At 46.5% G+C, this 20,252-nt stretch overlaps 1 protein-coding gene across 1 annotated transcript; it reads left to right on the top strand.

Moving 5' to 3' along the window:
• Positions 1-1,541: 1,541 nt before the first annotated feature.
• On the top strand, positions 1,542-19,965 carry EFHC1 (EF-hand domain containing 1). The gene is made up of 11 exons (XM_075144856.1): positions 1,542-1,640; positions 6,959-7,180; positions 8,510-8,797; positions 10,473-10,622; positions 12,061-12,253; positions 12,954-13,174; positions 13,981-14,121; positions 15,336-15,549; positions 16,194-16,341; positions 17,187-17,403; positions 19,270-19,965. The coding sequence occupies exons 1-11, from the start codon at positions 1,578-1,580 to the stop codon at positions 19,339-19,341; spliced, it is 1,929 nt and encodes a 642-aa protein (XP_075000957.1). The 5' UTR covers positions 1,542-1,577; the 3' UTR covers positions 19,342-19,965.
• The last annotated feature ends 287 nt before the right edge of the window (positions 19,966-20,252 follow it).

The following is a 20,252-nucleotide window of genomic DNA, read 5'->3' as shown; positions in this document are numbered from 1 at the left end:
TTTATGGTCACTATTCCTAAGAAAGTACCAGCTTCTGCTATGGCTTTCCTTAATCTTCCTTTCTTCATTCCCATCTCCCTTAAAACACTCAGGAGGAATGTACTGGGACAGTCTTCCGATCCCATCCCTGCTCATATCCAGGGCTTAGGATCCTACTTTGTGACCCTGGATAAATCCCCTGGCCCTAATTCCCCACTCATGCAAAGTCCGGGATAGCAGCACTCCTGCCCCATTGCAAGCTGTGCACAGGGGCACTCTGCCACACAGCCTTGTTAAAAAGTTGCTGTCACTCTCCTAGAGGATGACCCGTGGCCCACGGAGGCAAGTTTCCTTCTCTGAGGAAGGCTCTGCCCCTTGCTAAGTTCAGGAAACCTGCTAAACAGTGCTTGGGTATCACAGCAGGAGAAATCAGAGAGCGAGCTTCGGTCTCAGCACCTGCCTCTGAGTCAGCAGCCACATTAGCAGCTTGCTATCTTTCAGATCCGGCTCTTTCAGCCCTGCTTGGCCTTCAATCTATTATTTTCCTTTCTAAGCTCATCAGACTCATTCTTTATCTCCCACCGGCTGGCTTTCTTCTCTCCCCCACACCATGCTCAGACAGACGGTCTGGCTGCATTTCTCTCTGCTTGAGTTCTGCTTACAAAACTCTCAGATCCTGCTGCCTGCCCTTGAATCGCAGCCTGGCCTGTCTTGTGTACTGTTGATAAAGAGACCAAGGGAAAGACATACAAAAAACTATTTTCCCAAGTGGTGATGTACTTGGCTCTCTTTTATCTCTTACTTTTGCATAATCGCCTTTTCCTAGATGGCCCCCCTGCTTCTTTTGGTTGCTTCCTTCAGAAAGAGGTAAAAATTGTGTTTAAAAGAGAGGAACTATGTCAGTGCTACATATTACAAAACCCACTGTTTCACAGCTCATATACATACTATGACATAATAAACCAGCACAATCACTTCTATTAAAATGTTTTGAGCACTCCAGGTATGGATTTGGCCCTCCACGGCTACTCCTCTCCCTGGGCACAGCACAGGGCAGGGACAACTCCCAAAAGGCGGCCTGGATGCCACCTTTTCGGAGGCCAAGAGGTTTTAATAGCACGGACATAGTCCAGCCGGGCCGAGGGGGTGAGTCCTGGCAAAGACAACACTGAGTTTACACTGCGGGATGCTGAAAGGCCCCGGCTGCCTATGAGGGGGAGGAGGAACATGGCGGCGGCCTGTGTTGAAGTAGGCCGAAGCGCGCTCAAATCCGTAAGAAAATAGGATTAATGCTTTCCACAGTTCCCGGGACGGCTTCTTTTCCACACTGCGGGGACGACGGCGCCCAGGGCCCCCCTTCCCAGCGCGCCGGGGGCGGCCCGGCCGCTCCGGGCCCCGCCCCGCGGCCCGGGCAGGCTCCACCGGTCGCGCTCCCGCCCTCCCGTTGCCACGGCAACCCCTCCCCGTCGCTCACCGCGCAGGCGCGGAACGCGGCCGGCTCAGTGCGCATGCGCCTCCCGGCGAGCCTGCGCACTGGGCGGGCCGGTGGTTGCCGTGGAGACGGCGTCGCCGGAGCCCGGGGAAGCGCCTCCGCCGCCATGAGCTCGGAGCCGGGGCCGGGTCTGCCCTTCCTCCCGGGCTGCGCCTTCAGGGACCTCACGGTGAGCGCAGCCGTCCGGCTTACCCTGCCTCCCGGGGACCCGTCGCCCCCGTTCCCCTGGGACACCCCCAAGCCCGGTCTGGCCTGGCCTAGCAGGTGTCCCCCAGAAAGCTTCCCTGAGAACCGGGCCTCTGCCCCCCTCACCTGCTTCGGGGACTCGTCAGTGTCCTGCACCCTGTCCGGCTCCCCCGGGGGACCTGGTACCCCCTGAAGACACCTCCTGGGAACCTGGTACTCCCTCAGACCCTCCTCTAACTCCCCGGGAGACCTGGTACCCCTAAACTCACCTAATATTCCCTCAGGGGACATGTTACCCCCTGAACCCACCCTGAGGGAACCTCCTATTCCCTCAGACCGCCCTCTAATTCCCCCAAGAGGCCTGGTACCTACCAAATTCACCTAATATCCCTGAGAGGACTTGGTGTCCTGTGAACCCATGTCCTGGGAGCCTGGTACTCCTCAAACTCATCAGACACCCTTCAGGGGACCTGGTACCCTGTGAAGTGACGCCCAAGGGACCTGATGCCCTGTAAACTCATTTGATGCTCCATAACAGACCTAATACCCACTGAACTCTCCCCCAGGGGACTTGGTGTTTCCCAAAGCCAACAAATATCTGCTGAACTCACTTCTGGGAGACCTGAACTCTCTGAACCTGCCTGGTATCCCCTGGCCCCACCCATGGCATACCTGGTACTCCCTAAGTTCTCCCAATGTAATTGAAAGTCTGTTCCCAGGGGACCAGGTATCCATGAGCCCACCCTCCAGGGGACTTGGTACTCTTAATCTTGTCCCCAGGGAACCCATTGCATCTTGCACCAATCTGATAACCCCTGAAATTGTCCTGATTGATAGGCTTTGGAGAGGTAGGTTCCCCCAGCTTCATTTGAGACCCCAAAAGCTTTCTCTGTAACTGCAGAACTACTATCTGGAAACTCACCCTATGGAGATCCAGTACCCCTGAACCCACCCAATAGGTCCCCCGCCAGTTCATGTGATACCCCAAGGGAAGGAGTATCCTCATATTCACTTTACAGTCTTGAAACCTGATTCCCCCAGGGAAACTCCCGTTTCTCTGAACTATCTCAGTTTTCCCAAAGGGATATGTTATGAACCTGCTACTCATTCTGATACTGCCCTGAACCAGGACCCTTAAAACACACCTGATGTCCCCTTTACTGACTTGATATACCCAGGAGAAGCAACACCGTCCAAACCTCAACCAGTCCTCCACTAGAAATTAATCCCGCAAACCATCCCAGTACAGTTATGTCCTGGACCCACCCACCACCCTTAGAGGGACAGGTATACCCTGAAGTCACCGATCTCCTGGGCAATCAATATCCTCCTCCAAAGCTCTGATACTTCCACAAATGCTCTCCCGGTATTGCGTGAACTGAATCCTTGATAGTCCATAGGGAACGAATGGTCTGGAACCTGAGAACCTGATAGTCTTCAGAGAACTAGTATCCCTCCACAGAACTGATACCACCACAGCCTCCAGGATCCTGCCAAGGAAGTGAGACCCTCTCAGCGGCTCCCAGGTTCCTTGGAAGAAGTAGTCTCATCCTCATCCTCTGCACTTGAATTGATACCTCAATGAGGAAGCAACCTCTCCTTTTCCCCATTCCCAATGGCCCACGCACTAAGGATCTGATAACCCCAAATCCTCCCAATACCCTCCTGAGGAAGCAGTACCGCAGGTGAGAACTGTTACCTGCTGAGTTCCTTCCAGTACTGTTTCAGAGCAGCTGACAGCTCTGCCTTTCCTTCTCCCTGGGGAACTAATATCTTGAGTCTTGACACCATCGCCCAACTTCAACTCAGTGCTACTAATGTCAGTTTGAGAAACCAATACCCTGACTGCTTCCCTCAGAAGCAATGCCCCCAGACTTCTGTAGAGAACAGATAGACCAGGGCATGCCTTACATTTCCTTGGAGCTTAGTATCTTTAAGAACAGGTTTCTCCATTTCCATAAGGCTCCATATTCTGAGTGAGGCCCCTTCTTCCCCCTGTTCCCTCCCAATACATCCAAGTTGCCTGGTCATCAGGAGAACAGGGCCCCAATATGCTCTGGTATTGCAGGATAAGGAACCTCGTGTTACTTGCATATGAACATTTGTCATAGGACATGCTGTACTGAAAAAAAAAAAGAGGCATACCTTGGGACAGTACTCCTTGTCCTTGATATTCCCGTTGAAAACTGACATGTACAGAACAAGCACTTCCATGTCTTCCCGATAGGTCCCCTAGATTGTGCTCTACAGAAAACAGAACCTCTTACCAATCCAGTCAACCCTTTGGCAAACCTTCTCAAGTGATGGTGAGCCCCGCTGCAGGTCAGCCCAGTCTGCTCTTCCCATATCGTTCACAGAGCCTCTTTACTTGCCCGGGGCACAGACCTCATGCTTATTTGATCTTCCGATAGAAATGTTAATTCGCCCAAAAGAGGAAAGCTTCCCTTCCATCTCCTGCCACCACAATGCTCCTGATATTTCTAGAGGACACTACAGTATTTCCTAGGTATCCTTGTGAGAAAAATTTCTATAACTCTTGACTGCTTCTCGGATAGACTGGAGAGGAACCTCTAGAGGATCTTAGCAACACTGAAGGGATCTAGTGCTCCCTTAGGAAGATATTGTCCTACGTTTCTTAGACCAGTGGTGGTATTGTCACTAATACCTGTTTGACGGATGTGCTCTTGACATGATGTGCTCTTGAGAAGGACTGTGTCATGATGGGCTTTGAAATTCTGGATGCTTTTGTGGGAACCCAGTTTTCTCTGTTTTCCTAAATAGGACCCTCTCTTTTCTTTATTCTGCTTCTGTGTAGATTAGGATTACTCAAAGATAAATTGTCACTGTACCAGTCTTAGTGGTGCCTTCCAGCATGAACAGTCAAACTATTTTCTAAGTCAGTGACGACTGAGTTCTTCAACAGTAAGTGGAGTCATTTACTCATAACGAGTACTCTTAATCATGCAGTGATACAGGTTATCTCAGAATTATTCTCAGCTTAATATTATTTCCTCAATATAATTTATAACGTCCTGGAAATCAGCAATGCAAATTTCTGCCCCTAGCAAAATATTATTTCCTCTATCAGTAAAATCCTGCCTGCTTTAGTCATGTGAATGCTTCTACTGACTTCAGCAGTGCTGTGTGTATATAAAAAACACTCACAGGACTTAGCAGAGTGGATTGTTATTTTAGAGTAACTTCTATTTTAGAGTATTGGTAATGGTTTAAGGAGATCTGAACTCCAGAAATGGCTTTGCAGCGTTCCTCAGGATGAGTCCTAGTGAGTGCTATCAACTCACTTTGCCTCAGTTTTCCAGTCTATAAAATGGGCATCGTGATACTTGTTTTCCAAGTGAATGCTGAGAAGTGCTGAGGAAAACCTCTGTGTTCAAATAAGATAGTACTGTTATTGCTTATTGCTCATGTGACAGAGGAACCGAGACACTGGGAGGGGGAATGGCGTTTGTATGAAGCGTTACAGACTTGGCAAAAAGGAGGACTTAATTCAGTGAAATTTCTTCAGATATGGACTGGCAGCAACTGAGATTAGTTTACATTCTGGGTTTTCCCTTTTAAATTTACATTAGTCATATGATACCATGAGATGTTATCTGGCATCCATGCTCACTTGGGTGAGCCTATCGACTTTGGGAGTCTTATGAATTTATGAGGTATTTTCTTTAGGCAACTGTGGGCCCTTAAAAGTCTGTGCACTTCTGACAAACACTGATATTGCCCAATTTAAAGATAAACTTCCCGGTTTTCCTTGAATATTTTTCCTACAGCTTTCCCTTGGTATTTATTTAACAGAAGGAAATGGCAGTTCTGTGGCAGGACTAAAGTTTGTAAGACATTCTGTTAACATGGCTGCAGTAAGCTCTCTTGCTTTCACCTGAACCTGTTTTCCTAACTGCTCTGTCCACAGCATTGCAAGATCCGTAGTACCAGTTTAAAGAGAAAACAGGCAATTATGTGAAATTCAAGTGGGGCCTTGAAGGTATAAATAAGATTAGAGGCTTAACCATGAGGGATGAGGGAGGGGGTGGAGAAGAAGTGGTTCACATGCCTGAGGTTGGACTGATTGCAAGCCTGGGTCTGGAAAAGGAGCTGAAGCTTGTTCCTTCAGTGCTAGAAATGCGTACAACTCTGTTTTACTTGGCAAAAGTCAAGGTAAAGTCAGGGATTTTATTATCAGGGACTCACAATTTCTCCTGCTTTCTCTGGAGCATTAAGTGTTGAAAGCCCAGTGGGACCAGCCAGGCATGTGTTATTTCAAATGCTTTCAGGATTGCAGGTGAGGCGACAGCAAGTCGAGTAGCTTGGTGTCACTCAGGTCCGATCCTAATCTTCAGTAGCGAAGAACAGGACTGGGCTGACAGAGATCAGGTCCTATTCACAGCTCTGACATTTTCTTGTTGTGTGTCCTTAAGCAAAGCAGGGACCTTCCTGTGCCGGCTGGATAATTATTTAGCTTGAAGAACGGCTCAGTAGCTGGTGTGAGGCAGATAGCAAGGACAGGTGAAAGGCTCCAAGAAGCTCAAAACCAAGATTAAACCAACAAAGCAAAAAATAACAGCTGAATCCTATAGCCAACATTATACAGTGCTCACAAAGATAGAATTCTTCTCGTCTTACAAGGCTTCTCATTAATCTGCTAGAGGGTCACTGTGGTTGTGATTATTTAATGTGTGACCCTTGCATGGACTTTGGAGAGAGGTGGTGAAACAGCTAATGTGCTTTGGTACGTTTCATAATTGCAGTTCTGTGAGCGTGACACACCTTGATTTAGCCCAGCGAAGAAAATCCTGTGAATATCATCCCGAGGAGAGGGTTAACAAAATAGTGACAGAAAACACAGAGGGTGCACAAGGTGTAATAGTCAAGGGAGCGCCGTAAGGCAGTAACAGAGTGAGGTCCCATGGTGCTCAGTACTGCCCTAACAGAGTAGGGAACAAAAAGTTTGTGAGAGAAATACTAGGGCAGATAAAGTGCTGTCACCCCATTCTAGGCACTGAGAATGGTGGCAATAGGGAAATTAGGTGATTTAAGCTCTTGGGAAGTCTGTGCGTGCTAGGATTTGAGTTCACTCTGATGCGTTGTTCCTCCAGCCATTTACTGTTTTTTTAGCTTTCTTGATCTAAGTGTAAAATCTGATTGTAAATAACTGCTGCAGAAGGTTATAATAAAATGCTGGGGGGGCATTCTGGATATTACATTCTTTTACTGTTTTTCTGTGCTTTCAGTAGCTGTATCTACTAAGTGCATGTAGTATTTTAACAGCTGGATTTCCTTTCACAGAAAACATCTTTTCATCGGTCCCAGACACTGGGCTACAAAAATGGATTTGCCTTTTCCCGGCTGCCAACAGTGGGGATCGGCGGGGAGCGACTATATGTGAATCAGCTTTCTCAAGCTGAATTAGACGAATTAGCCAACAAGAGACCCACGCTGACCTATGGGCAAGCCAAGCAGGCTCCACCTTCAGGCTTCATTCCAGCACACGTGGCTTTTGACAAAAAGGTATCAAGAAGATTATTCCAGGAATATCGCTGGCCAAGTTCGGAGACATAAACAGTCAGCTCCAGGGTTCATGGGACAGTGTACAGCAGTTTTCAGATGCCATAGCCCTTAGTCAGAGACAGCTGAACCCCAGACTGAAAGAGGCTTTCTTTGCTTGGGAGGAGGATTATAATACGTAAACGATGTAAGACATTCCCCACAAGTTACGCTAGAGCATTTCCAGCAGGCGTTGGAAAAGAAGTTTGATTAACTCTGAAAAACTTCAGTTTGAAACCATTGCCCTGTAAACCACAGCCTGGCCTTCTGTGTTTCCAAAACTATATTGAGATTGTAACTGAGCTTAAACTGTAAAAGACAGTCTGCAATGGGGACCCTGTTGGACTGTTTAACTGTGGTCTATCTATGCTTGTGTTTGTCACCACAGCGTGTTACAGCCTGTACTGCTCCATTAGTACGTCCTGCGTCACGTCTTGGTGATCGTATCGGATGAGGAGGTGGCTCTGTGTCTGCTTGGAGCAGTCCTGAGCTGACCCTTGATTTTAAACGTGCCAGTGGCACTGACTGCAAGCTGGCAAGTGCAGCCGCAGCCACGGACAGAGCAGTTGCTGCAGAGCATGCAAGGCTCAGCAGACCTGAGCGCGTGCAGGGGTTTGCAAGCTGCCAGGCAGGCCTGGAAAGGCAGTCTGCAGCCAACCTTCAGCCCATCTGTGAGACAGTCTGGGGAACAGATGTTCTGTGTTAATTACTGAAGCTATTCCTTCAGAATAATGTAGATGTTGCCGTTTAATCTGTCAGATACTTCTCTGCCCCTTCATTCAAGCCAGAGTAGCAGCGGGGGCCCCAGTGCTGCCGGGGGAAGTCATGGTCCCTTTTGAAGCACTTTTACTGGCTTGTAGGAACTTGCTGGCTTTATCATCACTTAATTACCTACGCCTGTGTGCTGATGTAGGCTGGGTATGCAAGGCCTGATTGGTCTGCAAAGCTGACAATAGTAAAGAAAGTCATGTATGTCAGAAGACTAGATTACTGGCAGTAACCAAGCACTTAGCAGCAGATGAAATAGCGGGTGATCAAGGAGGAGTAGGGAAAAGGCTGTATTTTTTACACCTGTCTCAAGCGTACCAAATTCGTAAAAGGCAGGTCTTGATAAAAGCCCTGCCTTTCAGTCACAGATTAGGCTACAGTTGGCTTTGATGATTTTATAGATTACAATCCAGTAACTTTGCACTGCCAAAGCACATTACAAATAAATTATTTGTCTTACTAGACTAATCGTGGTGTTCGAATTGTTTCTCTCTTTCTCCCTTTGGAATATTGCCCCTTTGGCAGATTTTGAAGTTTGATGCCTATTTCCAGGAAGATGTTCCTCTTTCCGCAGAAGAGCATTACCGGATCCGCCAAGTGGGTATCTATTACTATTTGGAAGATGACAGCATGTCCGTCATAGAGCCTGTTGTGCAGAACTCTGGTCTTCCTCAAGGCAAACTTATCAGACGCCACCGGGTGCCCAAGAATGACCATGGGGATCATTACCACTGGAAAGATCTGAATCGGGGTATGAACATCACCATGTACGGCAGGACGTACCGCATAGTCGACTGTGACCCATTCACACAGGTGTGTTGCTTGTACTGAGAACACTGACACAGAGAATCCCGGGAATTACAGGTGGCCAGACCTGTTAGAGCCCAGTAGTGTGCATCTGTAGCTTTCAGAATAAGGTTGCTTGCAATCTTTCATTTTGCTTTTTGTGAAGACTTCTTTATTCAGATTAATGGGGAGTTCAAGATATGAGGTTTGCTGAGGGCATATTAATTGCTCAGTATTTTTGCCCCAGGGCTGCTGGGAGTCCATCCTTTGTCCTCAGGACTTCTCCTTACAATACAAATTCTAAGTTCATTTCTGGGTGTACAACAGTTTAACTGCTTCGAGTCCAGATGAAACATTGTGCGTATGTGAGAGGGAAATTACTGATCCTAACTCTTTTCTGACTTAATACTCCTCTGTTAAGAATAGGGGAAGGGAATGCGGTTAGTAACTCTGCACCCATCTACAGCCAAGCCAGGAGAGTAGTCATGATCCGTGGGTTGAGAATCATGGTATGAACTGACCTTTCTAAGAGAGCTTATTCATTGCCTGCTTTCTATTTCTGGCTATTTCTGTACCAGTAAATGAAATAATAACAATCCAATAACAAATAATAACAAATACCAATATAATGGTATCCTGTTAGATTGTCCCCAGTATAATCTCAGCCCTGGTCAACTACTATTCTTCCAAGCAGTGCAGGAGTTAGAATGCTCCAGGGACCATTCCCAGTAGCTGAGTTAGGTGCAGCCAACGTGTCGTGGAGGCTGAGAGGGTTTAGATGCAGGCTGTTGCTTGCCAGTTGGCCTCAGTGCCCAGGAATGTTCCCAAGCATGAATAATATATTAGTATATATGTGGCTGTCGAAAACATGTGGGGCCAGCTCTGCTGGAACTGGATGACTGTTAAAGTCAGTTCACATCATATGAAGAGCTGGTTCTCACGTAAAGGTTGGTTGGTTGATGTAAAACATGCAATGAGCTACGTGGGTCTACATCTCAAGGCCGCTAGTCTATCATTAACTAGCATCCTCCAGACCAGAAAATAGTGGGTCTAAAAGTGTGAACCTGTTTTGTGAGTCTTCAGAGTGATCTCACATGCCTGTTGGAGATGTTTGCATAGGTGCTTCCTGGACTGAATGTTTTCATGGGCCACTTCCCAAGGCCAAAAAGGGAAGAAGTCCATGGGCTTCAGAGGTTGTTTTGGGTGACTGATGTGAGTACACAAGTAATACCCTAGAGTTTGTTGATGCATCCAAGGTAAGCAAAAAATCTCTTTATAAACAAACAGATTGTCCTTTTTCTGTGGCAAAAATATGCCTCCTGAAAGATGGACTGAAGCTGCCACTCTGGCACATATCCTCGTGGCCCCAAGGGCCTTAGTGGGCCTGGTGTTGGTAACACTAACTTCCACTGTCTGACACATTGGGGAGCCCTAGGTCTCTTGCAAATTCCGACTGACTACGTCCATGATTATGCACTAATTTAATTTTGTTTGTTTACATAAAAGAGACCAACTGACAGTTATCCTCCATTTAAAGCCTTAAGGCCAAGGAAAACTGTGCTCAAGTAAAATCAGCCTGGTGGTCTGTGAGGAATGAACTTGCAGTGTTCTGACAACACTCATCTCAGCCCATCTGTAATCTCTAGTTACCTCTTACCTTCAGAACTCACAGCAGCATTAATACCTTAGATGACCTTTCTAGGTGTTCCTGGAGAGCCAAGGAATTGAACTGAACCCTCCAGAGAAAATGATTTTTGATCCTTACACAGAACTACGTCGGATGCCTATGCGCAAGTACATCACACCATCAGATTTCGACCAACTCAAACAGTTTCTGACTTACGACAAGCAGGTGAGAGAGCTGGTAATGATTACCCACAGAACAGACTATATGTGTTATTGAAACCCGAGTTTTGTGAGTGTCTACAACCTTATTCATTCTAAAAAATCTCAGTCCACTGAACAGACTCCAGTTTTGCTCCTTTCCTGGCTTTAGTAAGAAATAAAATATTTTATCTTTTAACTGGGCTTTGTGCCTTGTGAACAGCTTCTCTTTGGATTGCAGAGCCTATGCTCTAGATCCTCCATCTCTTTCTTGCTTTCTGTTGGAGTGAGATAAGCCACCTGCCTCGGGAAGTTAGCAGATAGGGCCAGATGCAGTTCTAATACGAATGGGCGTGCTGCATCCGCTCCTCTCTTCCCCCAAAACATCGATGCCAGGTGCCAGGGTGGACAATTTCAGACAAACACAAGTGCTACTTGCTCTGACTGAATTCTCCCTGTGCACACAGTTGACTAACACTCTCCTCCCTGCTCCTCTGGATCTTCTTTTCATCTAGCAACTATGTAAGAAACCCTATAGACTATATCTATACTAGAAAATATAACAGGGCCAGGACACAACTTGAGTTCTGCATTTTGTCCTTGGCCAGCTATAAATCAAACGGTTCCTGGCCATCAGCTAGGTGTTAGCACAGGCCAGGATCATATCCAGTTGTCGTTTTGGATATGGTCACCCTGTTTTGAGGGGAGCAGACAGTTTTCTGTGTGGATGCAAGCTGGGCCATGCCTGCCATTTTACTGCTCGTTTAGCTTTATTGTCTGCGCTGGGCCAACTCTGCCTGCAATGGCTATTGGGCTGCTTGTTTAGGAGCTGTACCTTGGGCAACTCTTGAGCATTGCAGTGGGTGAAGTTTGATTTCTGTGGAATTAAAAGATGATATTTCCATCCAAAAGATGATATAGGCAGAAATAAGACAGGGTCTGCAGTCAATGCAGCCTCCTGAGGACTGCCGAGTGCCTTCCCCTCTGCCTTCCTCAGCGTGAGGGTAGTAAAGATTTGGCCATGAAACCTCTAAGAGGTTTAAAAGTCAAAACAAATTCTGTCTTTCTGTGTTAAGTTTAATTACAAAAATCACTTCCCTTAGGACTACTTCCCTACTCATGCCTGGGCAATTATTTTCTGCTGCTTTTTAATCACTTTCCCCCACTCTCATGCTTCCTAAACTAGATTTCTTGTCTTACCATAAACTGTTCTCTCTCACTTGCTGCTGTCAGGGTAAGCCAGGCCTGTCCAGCTCTCCAGGCCCCTGCTGCCCTTCCCACTGCTGCCTCAGCAGCCCGTTCATCCCAGTACCCACAGTACAAGGGCTTGGTTCTTCTGTACCTGGCAGAGAAGATTGCTGAGATGCCTCCACTCACCCAACCCATTTCAATCCACTTCATTTGGACAAAGCATTAGTAATTCTAATCCATGGTTGTCTTCTCTGGCTCTTTTTTCTCTACCCCAGGTCCTTCGCTTCTACGCCACGTGGGATGACACTGACAACATGTTTGGTGAGAATCGGCCTTACATCATCCATTACTACTTGGCAGATGACACAGTGGAGGTTCGAGAAGTCTACAAGAAAAATGATGGTAGAGACCCATTCCCAATACTGATAAAACGCCAACGCTTGCCCAAAACCTTTGTGGACAAGAAAAGTAAGTTTAGATTGGCCAGCACATCTGTCTGTGCTAAAGTGCCTTAGTGGGTAGACACATATGTGGTGCTTATGTCAGAGGTACACTGAGTCTGGAGAATTTTTGCTGAGAACACTCCAAGTGTCATCATTTTTTGGCCAAAGAAAAGTTCTTTAAATCATAGAATCATAGAATCGTTAAGGTTGGAAAAGACTTCTAAGATCATCAAGTCCAACCGTCAACCCAACACCACCATGCCCACTACACCATGTCCCTAAGCACCACATCTACACATCTTTTAAATACCTCCAGGGATGGTGACTCCACCACTTCCCTGGGCAGCCTGTTCCAAGGCCTGACCACTCTTGCAGTAAAGAAATTTCTCCTAATGTCCAATCTAAACCTCCCCTGGTGCAACTTGAAACCATTTCCTCTCGTCCTATCGCTTGTTACTTGGGAGAAGAGACCGACCCCCACCTCGCTACAACCTCCCTTCAGGTAGTTGTAGATCGCGATGAGGTCTCCCCTCAGCCTCCTCTTCTCCAGACTATACAGTCCCAATGATCACTAAATTCTTTATCTTTTGGGAAACAGTGGCAGGACAGCAGTACCAACAGCTCCCTGGAGTTAGGTAAACAGCTTGCTTTTGTATCCCTTTTCACTAGGAAATGTTAACATCTATCTGATTGATGTATTTTTCCTTTTGCTCCCTTGTCCCTAGAGACCTTCCCAAGCTGTGTGCTGGAGATCTCTGATCAGGAGGTACTTGAGTGGTACACAGCTAAAGATTTTGCTGTCGGCAAATCTACCACCCTCCTTGGACGCACCTTCTTCATCTATGATTGTGATGAGTTCACACGAAATTTCTACCGTGACAAATTTGGCATCACAGACTTCCAGCCAGTGGAAATAAAGAAGAAACCACTTGAGGAAGTTCCACAGGTACTGCAAACAATTTTTCAAAGGAAGGGAGTGAAAGAAACAGTTGGTATAAGCTCTTATAGTAAAGTATAGGTTCGGCTTAGTAAGAACCTATAGTAAACAAGTTCAGCTTAAAGAAAAGAGCAAGTAACTTGAAAAAGACAAGGCAAGAATGGTCATAATCAATATAAAAATGGAAGTCCTCTGAAAATGTTGATTTCTAATACTGTAAAGGACAAAGCACTTGCTAATAGCGATAGAAAGAACTCTGGTTATGTCTATACTAGAAAAGGAAACAGTGTCAGGCTTTGTTTTTGGCTGGGAAGCCAGCTGGCACAGTCTGACTGCACTCATACTACTAAACTCTCCCTCACCCTCCAAAACAGGGCTGCCAAGTCCAAACTGCCTGCTGGGGATGGTCACAGCCCTTGTTACCTCCCAAACTGAGCCTAGGAATGGTTTGGAGTGCTAGCTGGCCTAGAGCACAAACATGATGGGGATTAGGTTAACAGTGTAACCAAATAGATGATTGAATTCCTGTGCACAGGAAGGTTTAGTTATTAGTATAGCCATAGTCTCTTTATTCATAGAAATTACCTGGCTTTCTGAATTTCAGATTTTCTTAATTCTCTTAAATATTTTCTATAAGTAAGGGGTCCAACACATGGCCGGGCTAGTAGCATCTCTACTGGGCAGGATGTCACAGCTATTGCTACCTGGTGACAGAAAATTTCTTTCCAAACAGGTGGTTTCTGATAAGCCGTCTTGCAAACATTGTCGTGTTCTTAGTTTCAGCTGTTTATGCTTGATATGTCCTCTGGATGCAGGTAATTCCTCCCTATAATGGTTTTGGCATCCTCGAAGACTCTCTTCAGAACTGCTTTTCTCTGCTTCCAAAGCCTCCCCGGAAAGATGTAATTAAGATTCTAGAGAATGACCACAAGGTGCTGCGATACCAGGTGTCCCTGGTAAGTGCTTTCCTTGACGGTATAGTGCCAGCTTATGTTGTAGAGTCAGAAGGACGGGAGGAACAGCCTGCTCAGACAAGGCTGTTAGCAAATTCTCCTCTGTGCTGGTGGGAGAAGAGAGTTCCCCAAGCCAACACGAGTGCCCCTCAGGGGATGCCGTTGGGTTATTGTGTACTCGCTGTGACAATTAGTAGCACGCAAAGGTAGAAAAAAACAAGGCCAGAAAGTACAAAACAGACATGCTACAAAACCACAGCCATTTATGGAAAAACTCCCACTGACATCAGCACGTGACAGATGGCCCTAACTGAAACAGCATTGCAACTGGGCGCTGTGCCTCTGCCTGCCTTCAACCGCTGCCACAAGCGTGAGTTTGCTGTCTCTCCGCTGCTGGCTCCCAGCACCTGTCCTTCTCCAGGCTAGTCCTGGCCGCAGCAACCAGCCAGGGGCTGTGCTGGCAGAGCAGCCAAGTGCCAGCGCAGAAGCTGAGGAGTCCACGGGGACGGTGCTTTCCACCCACGACAACGGCATTCGGGCTCTGGCCTTTGTGCCAGCTTTACAGTTGGTTTATGCAAGGAGCCTCTGGCACATCCAGCAGTAGCAATGGCATTTCCTGTGCTGCCTGGTGCCTGCCCTCTCCGAACACTCAGGGTGAATAAGGGCTGATTTCTTTTCCCTATTGTGCAGGAGTTCCTAAAGGTCACAGCTGACGAGTTCAGATCCACTTAATTTTAAACTAAGCGAGTAAGCCTACTGATGTGTCAGGGGAGTGTCTTCCTGTGACTAAGAGCTGGAAGCAGCACCAGCCTCTCTCAGGCACTCATTATAATGAAAAATATAACTTCTATACTGAATTTTACAGCCAGGCGCTCTCTGTGATGAATCATTCCATATAGGATATTCCTTTCTCTTGGATTACTCAGTCTGTGGAAACACTGAATATACTTGGTCACTGCAGCCCAGATTCTGTTTGTTAGCCTGGCTACAGCAAGTAACCTTTGAAATTCAGATACTTAATGCTGTCTGGGGCTTTGTTACGCTGTGTCAGCATATCTGTAGCTTTTGGCCTACATCAAGTGCTTTGTTTAGTCAGCTATAAAAAAAAGCTATGAACTCTGGGTGCTTATGTGCGGGTTACTAGGTACTCCTAAGCACCCCAGGAAAGAAAAACCTGGTTCAAATGTTCTTTTCCAAAGCCACTACCTTTCCTCTAGGAATCACCAAACCCCGAGGACAGAAAGCGTCGTTTCATCCTCTCTTATTTCCTCTCCAATGACATGATCAGCATCTATGAACCCCCAGTCCGTAACTCTGGCATCATCGGAGGCAGATACTTAGGAAAGACCAGAGTCGCCAAACCAGGCTCTACTACAGAGAATGCCACCTACTATGAGCCCTCTGACCTCACCATTGGTTCTACAATTGAAGGTAAAATCCAGTCTGGATTGATAATACTCTTCGAGCTTTGGTCTTCAGTGCCTGCTCTGATATGTGATTTATTGCACGGATAGTGCATATACCTTCCTTCGCTTGGAAGATCTGTTCCTTCTTGGCTGTCGTCATGTTTGAGTTTCCAGATCACCAGCTGGTGTACATTGATATAAGTCTCTTACTGTCAATGTTTGGACCTTTGACGTAATTAGGAAAAGAGCTACGTTCTCCATAGTATGTGTTCAGTTTACATTTTGGGACTTGCCAGGACTCACAGGGTTAAAGCTATGCCACATGACTTCCAGTAGCAAAGGCCTATCCTGTAAGGAAAATCTACCCTGTAAGGAAAATAAATGTAATACTGAAATATTAGAAGCACACCAGTGCTAATGGGGGGAGTTGTTGTAGGGGCCTTTGCCCCTACAAGTACGGGGCCTTTGCTCTCAGCAGCTGCTTTTCTTGCAGCGAAACTCCCGTTGAGTCAGTGAAACTATTCTCACATCAAGGACTGAAACAAATAGCAGAGCTCGCTCAAACCTGAGCCCAGCCACAAGAGAGAAAATGCTCTCTCCTGGATGATGAAGTGACTTACCCATGCTGAAAGGCAAGTAACACTGCTTTCTTTAATGCCTCTTCTCCAGTGTTTGGCCACAGGTTTGTTATCACTGACGCTGATGAATACGTGCTTAATTATATGGAGAGCAATGCAGAGAGTTTCCCCGCGGCAACACTGCAGTCCCTGAGGGACCACTTTCGCCCACGGCAGGTGGTAAAGGAGACTGCCAAAAGGTAGGCTTCAAAGGATGGAGTAGTGGAGCTAAATTAGACTCAGGGTTCACAGCTAAGAGCATTTCCAGCAGCCTCCATGGGCTCCAGCCTGCTGTCTAATGGCTGCTCTGCTGCTTATTCAGCTCCAAGAGCCTGTCTGGACACATACAGAGGGGGCCAAGAGTGTACAATATAATGTTGTGGCTGCTGCTGACCCAAAAACCTTGCGGGACAGCTCTGGCTCAGCAGCAGAGATACTTTCAGCTAAATGGACACAGTCATCTTTTCCCAAAAGACAGCCGTTAACTGTAACAGATGCTGCTAACAGTATCTGCATGGGCTACTAGATGGGTGCAGGCTCAGTGGAGAGTTGGTGGAGTCTTTTTTTTCATTTGCTCTGGCTGTGCTTATCAGCCCATCAGAGCCTAGACCACATCCTCTTTTTTAGCTGTCTGGACCCATTTTGGGTGACCCAGTAACAACCCTATTATCTCACAACACACTTTGGAGTCAGTATCACGGCAGTTCAGGGGCCCTGGTTGAAACTAGAGTTGCATACAGTTCCTGGGACTGTACGAAGCACACAAGGAAACACTCCTTGTCCCAGAGCACTTGCATACAAAAGGTGCATGGGGGAAATATCCTGCAAAAGAATAGTTTACCGAATGCTCTAAGATCAAGACTGAGCTTCATCTCCAAGTCCAAGCTGAGATGAGCTTGTGATAAAAACCAAGAACTCCAGAAGCCTGCTGTCTATTCAGAAATACAGTCTGGCCAGCCATGGTGGGCAGCCAGCACACAAGTGTCACAGTAAGGCTGCCAGAAGTAGCTTTTACATGAAGTCCCATTCTTCCTTTCTTCTACAGTGACATCCCCATGCTTGGGACCAGCAAGCAGGAACTGGATGAATTAATTGTGCAGGTTCAGGAAGAGCTGAAGCTCCATAAGTACTTGAACAACAAGAACATTCGGGAGGCATTTCTTCAGTGCGACAAGGATGGCTCTGGCATCCTGGACAAAGCAAAATTTTTAGCCCTTTGTGACAGCTTGAGTGTGCCGACCAACACCTTTCTGGTTAACAAGGTTAGAAGGACGTAATGCTGTGCATATTGAATTCCTCTGCTATAGCTCTTCAAAAGAGCTCTTCTACAAACCAACCCTGGCCAGGCAAGACCAACAGCTGCTCTACCCTACAAAGGGGAACAGCTTCAAGAAAAGGGCAAGAGAGTCCAATTCAGAAGGGCCTCTGAGCTGTTGGACTGAGCCTGTCTCTTAAAGGAGGAGATAATAATTGCTGTCCTCTAAATAAAGGGAAGAAATGTTACCCAGGTTGCCCCCCAGATGAGCAGCCTAGTGTGTGGCTGCACTGTTATGTGAAGCCTGAAAATGCCTGCTGGCTCAGGTCTCAGAGATGAGCAGAAGAGGTTGTATGTCATGATAGAGATCAGGCATAGGCTACTCAGACAGCTGTTGAGTGTCTGTCACGACTTAAGCACAGCTGGGCTTGAGTAGAGATGACACTGAGGTGCTTAGGGAATAAGCCTGAGGAAAGCTTAGATGCATTCTAGATTTAACAGCAACTGAATTGAAGATTTGAGAACTAAGTATTGTACCAAAAAGAAATTAGAGCCATAACCACTTGGTTAACACAACTAAAACATAGGCTTGCTGGGCACTATGAGCAACAGCACATGGAGATCACAGTCTGCATAACAGAAAATGTGAGGGAAACTGAAGAGAAAGATTCATACAGCAGGGATGGAGGATCCTTTCAGGAATATGACTGGCAAGGATGCTTTCTTAGCATAATGTGATATGCAGTAGATTAGTGGCCAATAAAGGCAGACTCAGAGTTTAAAGAAATCTAGAAACCAGAGGGAGTATTTCCCTTGCTAAAAAAAAACCATTTTCTAAACCAGCCAACCGCGAGCATCACAGCCGTGGTTAGAAAGATGCACAGGCAGGGTATTTATGTCTCTGAATCTGCACTGAATAAAGGCCTTTGACCGGCACCCAGGGCTTTGCTGTACTAGAGTTCGTCGGAGACCACTCTGCCCTGAGGAATTTACAATGTGGTGACAGTCCTTCCTGCTTCCACTCCGAGAATGGGAGATGAAGTGACATGCCCAAGAGCATCCCTCTTCTCTCTTGAAATCTTAATAAGAGCGTGCCCAGAGTCCTCAGAAGTGTGGCGGTGCTATAAATTAAACATATGGCAGATAGTTAACTACTGTCTGGATTGGAGAGGAGCACAGCTGTCAGTCACACAAGAGCAACCCTAGTAAATCTCTCTCCAGGCGACAAGGGGAAGAAGAATCCTTTCAAGGAACTCTGATATTAGACCTTTTCCATCTCCCTGGGTGTCAGAAGGAGATTAGTTATGCAATTAAAGAAACAAAAGCCCTCTTTCTTCCCCTTAAGCACACAAAGGCTATAGCTCTGTAACACAATGCAGGGTCAGGCACGGATACCAGAACTGGCTTCATTAGTAGGACTGTTGCTGAGCTCAATTATCTGTGTCTCCACTTTATGCCATGTGCGCACACCAAAGCGACACCAGTGAACAGTAACTGTTCAGATATGCTGCCCCCATCCCACTTTTGGCAGGGATTTCTATGGGGTTTCTGAAAGATTTGCTGTGGCCTATGTCAGTCTGTGGCCACACTTTATTTTTTTGTGGATCTATTGCCACTGTGGTGATAATTAGAAGGCAATCAGGATTAAACTCAAACACTCTTAACTCTTCTCCTTGCATAGATTAGTGTCATCTATAAGCATTCAAGGTTACCTGTGATTCAGGACTACTAAGGTGGTAGGCTCTTCCACACAGGGGAGTAAGATCATCTGCTCTGTCACACAAGGAGTACCTCTGGGCACTTTCCCCTAAAAAAACAAATTTGCAGCTTCTTCCAACTCTTTATGTTGTTTGTTGTTTTTTTCCCCCCACAGCTGATTGACCTATGTTCTTGTGGAGAAGACAAGATAAACTACCATGACTTCCTTAGAGCCTTCCCCTCGTGATCTTCCCCCAGAAGCTGAAGAACAAGACCAGCAATAAAATTCTTAGCTGAGTTGACTTTAAGACATCTTACTTCAGAAAGGATGCTCTAATCTTCACCCTTGCTTCACTCAATCTCCCCCTTCCCTTCTCACTAAAGCCAACTAATTTCACCTCGCTTTAACGTTTTTCCCTTCCAAACCTCTCCCTGCCCTTTAAGCTACCACCAAACTCAACCTCACAACTGCTGGATGTTGAAATGAAACTCGCATGAGAAAGAACTTCGGAGAACCAAACCCAGCTTCTCCTGTTGATCTCTCAACTTTTAATACAGTACAGCAAGGCTTGCTAGAGCTAAAGCTCTCTAAAGCCTGGAGTGATAACCACTCTAGATTTCTCTTACAGAGTCGAAAGGGGTCTTGCCTTCAAGCAACGAAGACTGCCAGTTTAAATTGTTATTTGCATTGCAAGAAGATCCAAGAGCCCTGCCATGGACCACGATAAACTCACGCTTGCTAGTCTGAATGTAAGCAAGTCATGCATGGCTGCTATAAAAGTGTTAATAAATCTTTAAATAAAAGTGCCTCACAGCTGGAATAGCTAAGTATTAAAGTGAGGGGGGAAAAACTCACAAAACTCTGATTCTGGGTTTACTTGAAATGGAGCGGTGAGTTTAGCTCCCACATAGCTATGGAGATAGCAGGAGTTTGTACACAAATCTGCTGAGAGCAGCTTTGCATTTTTTAACAAAAGGTTGGGAGAATGGTTTTAGGACTGAGATACTATCTAAACCCACCTTACACAACCTGTCATCTTACCAGACAGGTCCAATGAAAAAGGAAAACTAGCAGTTGGCATAGCAATAGAGTTACGACACTTGTGCTCCACTTAGAGTCACATTGCTCGTCTCTCCATGAAGGTAAACGTGGCAGGG

This window comes from Calonectris borealis, chromosome 3 (genome assembly GCF_964195595.1).
Source record: "Calonectris borealis chromosome 3, bCalBor7.hap1.2, whole genome shotgun sequence".
NCBI classification, from domain to species: Eukaryota; Metazoa; Chordata; class Aves; order Procellariiformes; family Procellariidae; genus Calonectris; species Calonectris borealis.
Note: the sequence above shows the minus strand (reverse complement) of the source record. Positions and strands in the feature narration are given on the sequence as shown.